This window comes from Echinops telfairi, unplaced genomic scaffold (assembly GCF_000313985.2).
Source record: "Echinops telfairi isolate 266 unplaced genomic scaffold, ASM31398v2 ScPeMD7_7468;HRSCAF=8506_0, whole genome shotgun sequence".
Classification (NCBI taxonomy): Eukaryota; Metazoa; Chordata; class Mammalia; order Afrosoricida; family Tenrecidae; genus Echinops; species Echinops telfairi.
This window is the reverse complement of record NW_022111369.1, coordinates 36,584,532-36,595,915: the sequence shown is the minus strand read 5'-3', so window position 1 is coordinate 36,595,915 and position 11,384 is coordinate 36,584,532. Positions and strand designations below refer to the sequence as shown.

Here is an 11,384-nt window from a genome sequence, read left to right as displayed (position 1 = left end):
GGGGTTTAAGTAGAGAGAAAATGTTTTGAGAATGATGTACAAATGCACTTTACACAATTGATGTGTGTATGGATTGCGATAACAGTTGCACGAGCCCCTAATAAAATGTTTTTTTAAAAAAAAGAAAAATCATCAATTTCTTCATCATTAGCATTAGTGATCAGTGCCTAATGTTGAAGTAAGTGTATATAATACTATATTGTTCTTTTTGATGATAAATGCTCCACAATTCCTCTTCAGTTTGTCATTCCCAGGATAGTAAACCATATTTGTCATTTAAGAAAGGTCGATACTAGGCCATGACAGCTCATTAATACCTAGGATATAGATCTTCAAGTGTTCCATTTAATTTTTGACAATTTCTAATTCCCCAAGATTCACATTTCATGCATTCTATGTTTCAATGTTTCAATTACCAATGCATTTTATAGCCTTTTCTCTTCATTTTGACTTGTACAACATCAAGAAGTGAAGGTCCAGAAAATGTTACTCCGTATACATCATTAAGGTTGACTCGACTTTGAGGGAGAGCTCTTCCCCAGTCAGAGGTTGAGTGCCTTCCAAACTGAAGAGCGCATCTTCTGGTGCCGCATCAGACAACGTTCTGTTGACATTCACCAGGCTTTCACTGGGCAGGTTTTACAGAAACAGATTTGCAGGGTCTCCTTCCTAGTAGGTCTTATTCTGAAAACCCTGCTGAAACCTGTGCACCACGAGTGACCTCTCTGTTTCCTTCAGGACCAGTGACGTCGCCTCCAGCATTCCAGCAACATATCAGCCACCACACAATTGCAGGCTGACAGACAGATGAGTGTGGAAATGGAGTCTTCTTAACGCAAATCAAACTCAAGTTTAGCCTAACTAGTAAAGAGTGCCTTGAGCACTGTGCTCTTTTAAGAATGACCTATATGGGATCGGTTGGCAGCATTAATTTGAAAGTTTAGATAGGAAACTTAGGGGGCAATGAGCTTATGCTAATGGAGGAAGCTTAACTTGGGACAGGAGGGAGAAAATGCTTGAAGAAATTAAATAATGTAATCAATGTCATTGTACATTGAATTGTACATGTAGAAATGGAATTGATATATATTCTGCTGTGTGGTCCTAAAGCAACAACAAAATTCTAGGAATTATTTTAATTTTTAAATGCAATAGATTTTTGTCCATGGAGATGGACTCATCAAACTCAACTCACTGCCATCAAGTAATGCTGACTCATGGAGACACGACAGGGCAGGGTAGGACTGCCCCAGTGAGCTTCCTAGACTGTAACTCTTCTTTGGAGTAGAAAGGCCTGGACTGTAATTCTTTTTTTTAACCTCAAATAAACACCAACTTCATTTGTAACACTTGCGGTGGCTGCCCGCAGGAAGCAAGGGCAGACCTGGCAGTGTCTGTGATTATGGAACGGACCTGCAGCGTCATGAGTCAGAGAAGAGGGCCCGGGGATTCGTATGGGGACTGTCATTCTTCATGAGATTAGAAAGCCCGATCTTTCTCCTGCAGGGGAAATTGTGATTTTGAACTTGCAGCTGTTAGCAGCCCAACACGCAAACACTATGCCACCAGGGCTCCTTCAATTTACCGCACAGAGAAACACAGAGTGGAAGATGAAGCTGGTGGGGTAGAGAGATGAAGAGGTAAACTTCCAGACAATTACAGACTTTTCAGACTACTCGGCCTTAGCTATATGTTATATATATTCAGAGTTTAGACAGATATGACTGACACAAAATCAAAATTAGGAAGACATCACAGAGAAATGTGATACTCATTTTTGAGAGAAAAAAAGAAGACTAATGATAACCCACTCTGGGCAAGTTGAAGCCTCAGGAAGATGTTACCATTCAAGTGTCTTTCTTCCTGGAAGAGTTAGATGCAAGCATTTTCTTTTTTTTTTCTTTTTTCTGGCAGAATACAAATACAGTGGACTTTTAAAAAAATCATTTTATTAGGGGCTCATACAACTCTTATCACAATCCATACACACATCAATTGTGTAAAGCACATTTTTACATTCATTGCCCTCATCATTCTCAAAACATTTTCTCTCCACTTAAACCCCCGGCATTAGGTCCTCATTTTCCCCCTCCCTCCCCGCTCCCCCCTCCCTCATAAGCCCTTGATAGTTTATAAATTGTTATTTTGTCATATCTTGCCCTGTCCGACATCTCCCTTCACCCACTTTTCTGTTGTCCGTCCCCCAGGGAGGAGGTCACATATAGTTCCTTGTAACCAGTTCCCTCTTTCCTACCCACTCTCCCTCTACCCTCCCTGTTTCGCCACTCACCCCACTGGTCCTGTAGGGCTCATCTGCCCTGGATTCCCTGTATTTTCAGTTCCTATCTGTACCAGTGTACATCCTCTGGCTAGCCAGACTAGATGCAAGCATTTTCATCTCTTCCCAGAGTTGCAACACAGAAGTTCCTCACTCTTTTGAATGATTTCACTATTCATCTACACTTAGTTTATCCTATCACCATGGTGATAAATCAAGGACCTTGTTTGGACTAGACCAACATCCTCCCTGGTTACTTCAAAAATACACATGACAGTGTCTGCATTTAACTTTCAAAGGAATTTCTTTCCTAAAATGGGAATCAACGGGACAAGCAGAGCACTAGGGAACAAGACTCTAGAGTTTATCCTCATTCTGCCATCTCAGAAAAATGACATGAGAGCCCATTTACTGCTTGCTTGCAACATGGATCAGAAGAAGACCAGTGGTGCTGTCAGTTAAGTGCTGAACCACAAGGTCAGTGGTTCAAACCCACCAGCCACTTGGTGGGAAGAGGATGCTCTGATAAAGATTTACATTCTTGGAAACCCTATATAGGGTCGCTATAAGTTGCAATCAACTCTAGGATAGTGAGGTTTGGGGATATATGGAAACAAAGGCTAACACTTGTTTGACACACACACACAAATGTTAAAAGTCTGAATCGTGTGTGATGACAAATCAACCTGCTTGTGGCAAAGTTAAGTAACTATCACAGAGATTTTCTAAAAATCACAATGGAGTCCATTCTGACCCAGGAGACATCCTGTATGGTAGAGCAGAACTCCACTCCATTGGGTTTCCAGTAACTGATTTTTTTTTCAGGATGTAGATCACCAGGCCTTTCTTCTGCGCTGCCTCTGAGTGTACTCAACCTTAGCAGCTAAGTGTGTCTTGCACCACACCTTGGTACTCCACGGTAGAAACTGCTAATTGTCTTATTTACTCACCCTTTCTTCCTTCAAACTGAGGAAGTGTGTTAACCAAAAGACTACATTTCCCAGCTTCCTTTGAGGCCCATGTAGCCAATGAGAAGGATGGAAATAGGTTGTGTAAGTCATCTGGGAAGTCTCCATCAAGGAAGTAGTCTGTCCCCTTTTCCTCTCCCACTTCCCTTCTGGTTGGCTTCCCAGTGGTCAATGTGGACCATGAGATAACACTGAGATTCAAAGTCACACACGACGGATGGTGGAACAGGAAGATAAAATGATCCTGGTTCTCTACTGACTGTGGTTTCAATACATCCGCCCTGAACTGCCCACCTCCAGAACTCTTCCATACAGGAGAGAAATAAATGTCCTTCTTAATGAAACTAATTCCTAATCAATAGACCCACTATCAACCTTGGGAGGGGCTTGGTTCACTTCTAGCACACCCCTAACATGTGCAGGGCTCAGGCTACGAGTACAGGCACAGACAGGGGCTCCTGCCTTGCCTTATGACCCACTCCATTTTATCCCCAACCCTAGCTCAGTCCCCAGAATGCTGCCCCCAGAAAGCCACATATGAGGGTAAGTAAAAATTACACACATCCTTATTACACCAAAATATCAAAATGTGACGCTATCATTTCTCAATCCCCGCCGCCCAAATAAATCTATATACTTCTGAAAGTGGTGTTTCCATCTCTCTGACCTTTCACTGAAGAATGCTGCACTCTTCCATTGATACCACCTCAAAACATACACGTCAGTGTCTTCAAACTCTCTTCTGTTTACGTAGTCTTTGAGTTTCGGAAATAAAAACAAGTCTGAAGGAACAAGCTCAGGCCTGGAGGGGCTGCGGCATCCCAGTGACGTTTTCATCGCTACCCCTGGCTACCCTCGAAGAATGAGGTGGTGCATTGTAGATAAAATCCCTTGGCACAACTTCCTTGGCCATTTTCTCACCAACGCAATTTGCAAAGTTCTTAAACTTTCTTCCTAATAAGCTCAACCCCTCACCCAATGATCGGCCTGTGCTCTTTCAGAAAATGCATCGAGTTATCCCTTTGAAATCTCATAGACAGCCACTACCCTCTTCTGAGTTGCTCTCTTCTTTGGATTCATCTTTGAGGTCTGCCCTACCTCCCTTAAAATGCTTGATGCATCTCAAAACTGTTGTTTGATATGTTGCCAAAACTGTTGTTTAATATGTTTATGGGGATGCATTCCCATAAACTTGTTGTCAGGCTGCAATCAGTTGCGAAGATGTCCACTTGAATTTTGTTAAAAGCTTGGTATTGCGATCGGTTCCCCCTTCCTCCCTCCTCTCCCCACCTTTGCTCGACTCTCCTAGTATTGCAACTCCCATTCCTGTTCCTGGATTCCATGTGTCATGAGCTCTTATCTATACCTGTGCACAAGTTCCAGTCTGGCCCTCAGTGAAAGGCAGCACTGGGGTCATGATAGTGGGGCGTGAGGAAGCCTCATGGAACCAGAGGAATACTGTGTGTTTCATCGGTGCTCTACTGCGCCCTAGTTGACTCATCCTTTCCTTGTGACCCGTCTCCGAGGGAACGTCCCATTGTCTACAGATGGGACACATAACCACATACACCCCGGGGGGGATGAACAACAGAAACCATGGGGGAAGGGAGACAGCAGTCGGTGTAAGATATGAAAATAATAATAATTCATAACCTATCAAGGGGTCATGAAGATGGGAGGATGGGGAGGGAGAGAAAATGGAGGAGCTGATACCAAGGGCTCAAATAGAAAATAATGTTTAGAAAATATTGATGGCAACATATGTACAAATATGCTTGATACAATAGATGTATGCATTGTTATAAGAGCTGTTAGAGCCCCCAATAAAATGCTATTTTAATAATTTTTTAAAAAATTGGTATTAAACCTGGCCTCAAAATTACACACACACCCCTTTAGCACACCTGTGATCCTTTTGGCAAATAGGCACCCTAAGGAAAATACCCAAACCGCTGCTCTGTCTTCGTGTGTTTTGGAAGCTTAGGCTGAGAGAAGACACTGTTGGTCAACCACGTGCTGGTCAGAGAGACAGGTTTAGACACTTTGTTTTGAGCAGCTCCGTGCTGACATGAACGGGAGCCTTGGTAGCAGCCCTCCCTGAGTATCCCGTCTGTGAGCAGGTGGGAATTCAGCCCAGGAGAACGCTGAGATGTCACTGGGCCCCAAACACTCTGGGCACCTCTCTGTGTTCCTCGGGAAGCCACTGGACGCAGTGTAGCAAGGACTGCACCCTGGGGTGCCGATGACTGTGACAATGAACCAGCTGCTTCCAGCTGGAAGCCCAATGCAAAGACTTCCATTCGTGCAAGTGACTGGTCTCCTCACCACCCGACTGGCAGGACTGGCAAAACCAGCTCTGTGAACATGAAAACACCCAAAGCACTGTTCTATCTTTGTGTATTTTGGAAGCTTCCTTTATTCGGTTCAGTGGTTCTAACCCTTACTTTAGGTGCTGGATTTCTGTGTTCTTGAAGCTGGATAAATACCAAAGGATCTAAGAGCTCGTTCGCACATAGGGAAATGCCATAGCCCATTTGATTTAATAATAGATCACTGAGCAAGCATTGGGAAATAATCTGAGTCCTGAGAGCTTCTAAGCCCAACTTTGAATACTCAGGCTCTTGATTCACGTCCTCACCGAGGGCCTGGCTTACACGGGCCAAGAAGGTACCTTTTCTCTGTAAAATGCAATGGTTCTGCAGTGTTCTCGGAAATGACAGGCGTATTAAATCTTCTCCCCTTGACCTTCCTTTGGCTTCAGGTCTGAATGCAGGATCTAGTTCCTGCCCAAAGCTCTTTCCTCCCATTTGTCCCTGATGGTGGTGAGGACTGTACGTCATCAATGTCACTGATAGCCCTAGGCTGTGAAGGTGGAAGTGTTGATTGGGCAAATGTGTTATATGTATTTTTACAATAATTTTTAAAGTGTTTTTCCTCACCTCCTCACCTCCCTGCCATGTGGCCAGGAGACCCTCCACTGTGCCCTGCTAGAGCATGCCTCCCATTAGGGTGCAATTTACATTACGATGTGCGTTTCCAGGGAGTCTGAGTTCTAAGGAGGCAGGGACCAGTTTCTTTGGCCATATCCTTCACACCGATTCCTAGCGGGCGTTCAGTAACATCTGTGAGATGACGAGTAGATGGTTTCTGACAGGCTCAGCCCCTGACGGTCGCGGGACTGGGATGAATGTTATTCTTGGACGACTATTCCGGGAACTCACTGAAATAGTCCCGGTGTTCTGCTGCCTGCATGGACAAATAGTACCCAAAATACACAGCCAGTGAATCAGCTTGTACTACACTTTTGGGAGGAGGAGAAAGACAAAAAGAAATAAATAAACCTTCCGTTTTTATGGTTGGAGGAACCCAGACTATTCTACCCTCCTCCGTTCTCATTAATAAAATAGAAAATCCTGTGCCTGTTCATCTGAGCTCTTCAGACTAATATAAGGCTTGATTATCCCAAAGCGTTACTAATGGTACATCAGAATCATTTATATCCCCTAATTGGAAGTGGCATACACATCTACCAACCAAGAGATGGTTTAAATAAATGACAACACTATCAAATAATGAGTTATTAAGCAGCCCTTGACAATGGTACCTACACCGAATCTGCAGTTAAAATATGGGGCATACAATCACATAGGCACATGGCTAGCATGACAAAAAAAAACCCATCAAAGGTGGGCTTAAAATAGAAGGAAGCACCATAAGACGTTAATAGTGGCCTGATTTATGTGTTAGGACTGTAGATGGTTTTTCTCTATTTCTACTTTGCTCAATACTTGATGAGATTTAAAACTTTATTCTCAAAGTAAAAAGAAAAATTGAAATCCAGAGATGATCCAATTGCTCATTTAAGACATCCTGTTTTGTGAGACTTTTTGGCTGTGGCTCCTGGCTGTGGCTGTCAGAAAGAGCTCCACTGAGCAGCAGGGGAAGGCCGCAGGGGGCAGTGGATGGGAACACATGGAATCCTCCAGATTAGCAACTGCCTGAGTCATACACATAGCAGCTACTGACATTTTCCATACATTAAAAAAAACAAATCACAGGTTCCTACAAAGGTGGGAGATGGGTATTCACTACCGAAGAATTCCAGGCGGAAAAGAGCAGAACTGGAAGGGTCCGGAGCCGCTGGAGTCACACGGATCACAAAAATAACCATGTGTTCACATATTTATTGTCCTATGTCTCTAACCAGTGTGGAAGTCATACCTTGTCCCTTTTGCCCATAGAGCCATTGCTTTAGGGAAATAGGTCCATTTATAAATGCCATCGGGGCCCAGGGCCTTGGGTAATGCAGTTTTTGCTTAACTACTAACCCAAAGGTTGATAGTTCAAACCCACCCAGCAGTGCAGCAGAATAAAAGGCCTGGTAATTTGCTTCCAGGGAATCCAGGACAGATGGACCCCCTTGGGACCAATAATGAGAATAGAGATACCAAGGGGGTGGTGGAGGAAGGTGGGGGAAGATACAGGGACAAAAGGATCACAAGGATCTACATATAACCCCCTCCCAAGGGGACGGACAACAGAAAAGTGGATGAAGGGAAACATCAGTCAGTGTGAGACATGAAAAAATAATAATAATTTATAAATTATAAAGGGTTCATGAAGGAGGGAGAAAAATGAGGCACTGATACCACGTGCTCAAGTGGAAAGAAAATGTTTAGAAGATGATGATGATGGCAACATATGTACAAATGTGCTGACACAATGGATGGATGGATGGATGGTGATAAGAACCCCCAATAAAATGATTTTTAATAAAAAGATAACAATGATAGAAGACCTCCTACTCTGTAGCACATGGGCTCACTGTGAGCCCGAATCAAAATAAGAGCAACCGAGGACAGTAATAAGGACCGTGGCCAACTTTGCAGACCCAGACCCACAGAGATAGTGTTCACGCAGCTTCCAAGTTCAGAGGTGAGCAGCGGCTGCTCCGAACTTGGTAGCACAACCCTAGAGGACCTTTCTTCACGTACTTGCTGAAAGTCGACTCCCCCTGCCAATGCCAACAGATGGAATATGGTCAGCAGGCACCACAAGGACACACACGTTGAGGTTCTCGTGTTGTGACCTCGTTTTCTTTATGGAGAACCCCCTCCTGGTGTAGCATTCCTGGTAGTGGGGGAGGGTGGGGGGGGCTTCACGACCAAAGACCTTCAGGAGAAAACGAGCAGCAGGGCGTCCAGAGCTGCTGGAGTCGCGTGTCTCACAGAAATAAAACAGGTCTCCTCATCCCCACGCCCAGGAACCGTGAAGGGTGGCAGTGGGGATGGTGGCAGCAGAGGGCCGGAGAGAAGGGACAGAGCCAGGACTTGGAAGGGGTTCATTTGTGCAACTTTCTGAGAATTTGCATTTCTACCCCAGATACACTGAATCAGAGTCCACAGTTTGACGAGAGCCCCAGGTGATTTAAAAAAAATAATTTTATTGGGGGTTCTTACAACTCATCATAATCCATACATAGATCCATTGTGTCCAGCACATTTGTACATATGTTGCCGTCATCATTTTCATATCATTTTCTTTCTACTTGAGCCCTTCCTATCAGCTACTCATTTGCCCCTTCCTCCCAGTCCTCCCTCCCTCATGACCCCTTAATAATTTATCAATTTTTTTTTCATGTCTTATACTGACCGCTGTCTTTCTTTCCCCAGCCTTCTATTGTTCATCCCCCTGGGGGAGGTTACATGTTAATCATTGTGATCGGCTCCCCCCCTCCCCCCCTTCTCCCTACCCTCCTAGGATCGCTACTCTCATTATTGGTCCTGAGGGGTCTATCTGTCTGGATCCCCGTGTCTCGAGCTCTATCTGTACCAGTGTACATGCTCTGCACTGGTAAGTCTTAGGCACCTATAGAGAAAATTCACCTGACGAGCTGCACACATACATATGACTCTCTTGGGTATTTTGTTAAACTGCAAATTCTGATTCAGTATTATCAAATTCTCAGCAGGAGGTCCAACTAAAATGAACTGATTTGAAGCCATGGGCAGAACTCCAGCCTTGAAATTAGTCATGCAGATTAGCCTGAAAGAAATGGCAGTAGGCTTAAAGGAAATCCATTGCAAATCAAAATTTAAAAAAAAATGTATGAATAGAGAAAATTGGGAAAAGGAAATTAAAAAACAGATATAAACCTGAAAAATATAACCCAACTAATAGGATGTGTTGAGAAAAACCACTTGGGGACATTATTGTACCCAATTGTACTGCATGGTTTTTCATCCTTTCCCCTGAGGGCAATCTCCATGGCAATCATTCACTTACTTTCTCTGGAACTGGACCACAGGATCAGCAAGCAGGTCAGTGACATCAAGCTTCCTCCCCTTCTCTATGACATCTCGATGCTTTCGAACAAACAGCCACCCGATGTGGGAGAAGAAGAAGCCCCTGCGGGCATTATGAGGGTCAGCATCTGTCTCGGAGTACTTGTGGTGGACTCGGTGGTCCCTGCACCATTCAAAGATGTCATTCTGCAGAGAGAAGGGAAGCTGGAGTGAATATACAAAAACTCTGGTGCCTTTGTTCTAAAATAAACAGCCATCTAAAGAAACCAGTTCATGCAGAAGAAAGCACACCAACCAAAGTGTGATCAAAAGGATTTTAATAAAAATCTATGAGCAGAGGAGGGGATGCATTAGTGCTTAAATTCTAAGCACCTGGTATGTGGAAGTCTACAGTTTACAGTGGGGGTCCCAACTCCATATAGAGTCTAATATAAATTCAGCCTCCATTGAGTTTATTCCATTAACAAGCAATGTAAAAGGCTTTGCCCCAAGACAGAGTATGTTTGAAACTAAATACTATGACTCTCATAGCCAGCTGAGGGAGGGGCAGTCTCACCCTCAGGAACGTGCCTGAAATTGGTGAACCAGGGCCAACTGGCCTCAAGTTATAACCCAACCAAGGTGGTCAGATATGTTGCCACTCTCCATCTTTATTTACCTATTCTGACATAAACTGTTCGTCCCACAACACACTATTTTTCTGCTGGGCTTTAGAATTCATTGCAATGGCCACATGTAACTCACAGACAAAACTAACAACAACGGAGACTTATTAGTGAAGCTAGCAAGACACTGAAAGTCAGGATCAGTAAACAGTCGGTATACAGTCTTTGGTCCACAGCAGCACCTCCACTCAGCGGGTACCCACGTCTCTCTTCAGTCCTCAGCCTCGCGGCCTCATCGTGCCCTTGGCTGCTGCGTCCATGGGCAGGAAGCAGCCACTGCTCTGCCTCACAGTCTCACAGACACAGCGCTGCTCCTCTACTCTGTTCCATGGTCTCCGTGCCACAGCCACGATACCGCATGTCTCAGCCTGCGCCACTTTAGCCAAAGATCTTGAACATGCCCCCCTGGTGGCTCTTCTTCTGATGGTACTGGGATTTCTCTGTCTGTCTATCTTGCTTTTGAAATACCCCATTCTTCCATGGTAGTGTGTTTTTTGTTTATCAGCAGAGCATACCCCCAAGGCAACAGAGGGTGGTGACTTGGTTCACATCTTCTAGTAAGGTGAAGGCTCAGAATATATCCCAAAGTTCACCAGCAAATGTCTTGGGTTTTTTTTGTGCATATTATTATCTCTGCAGGTCTATCTAGATAAGATAGGCTGGATGAGAAAACAACAGGACCAATGGTTCCGGGGAGATGGGAGAGGGAGAGGTGGGGGAAAGGAGGTGGTGTTGACCAACCCAGGGACAAGAGAACAGCAAGTGATCCAAAATCAGTGGCAAGGAGTGTGTAAGAGCCCTGGAAGGAATTGATAAGGGGCAATGTGACCAAGAGAAATTACTGAAACCCAAATGAAGGCTGAGCATGATGGTGGGACAAGAGGAAGGTGAAAAGAAACAGAGGAAAGAACTAGGAGGCAAAGGGCATTTATAGAGGTCTAAATACAGGCATGCACATATGTAAGTATATTTATATATGATGGGGAAATAGATCTATGTGCATATATTTATAGGTTTAGTATTAAGGTAGCAGATGGTCATTGGGCCTCCACTCAAGTACTCCCTCAAGACAAAAACACTTTGTTCTATTAAATTGGCATTCCATGATGCTCACCTTCCCAACACAATCACTGAAGACAAATGGGTGCATAAGCAAATGTGGTGAAGA

The 11,384-nt window shown here is 44.2% G+C and overlaps 1 protein-coding gene across 1 annotated transcript in view; it reads right to left on the bottom strand.

Moving 5' to 3' along the window:
* Window positions 1-11,384, bottom strand: part of SCD5 (stearoyl-CoA desaturase 5) — an 82,881-nt gene that overhangs the window by 46,563 nt on the left and 24,934 nt on the right. The window contains exon 3 of the mRNA XM_004703402.2: window positions 9,532-9,737. Within this exon, the coding sequence (XP_004703459.1) occupies window positions 9,532-9,737 (206 nt within the window). The remainder of the gene's footprint in view (window positions 1-9,531; window positions 9,738-11,384) is intronic.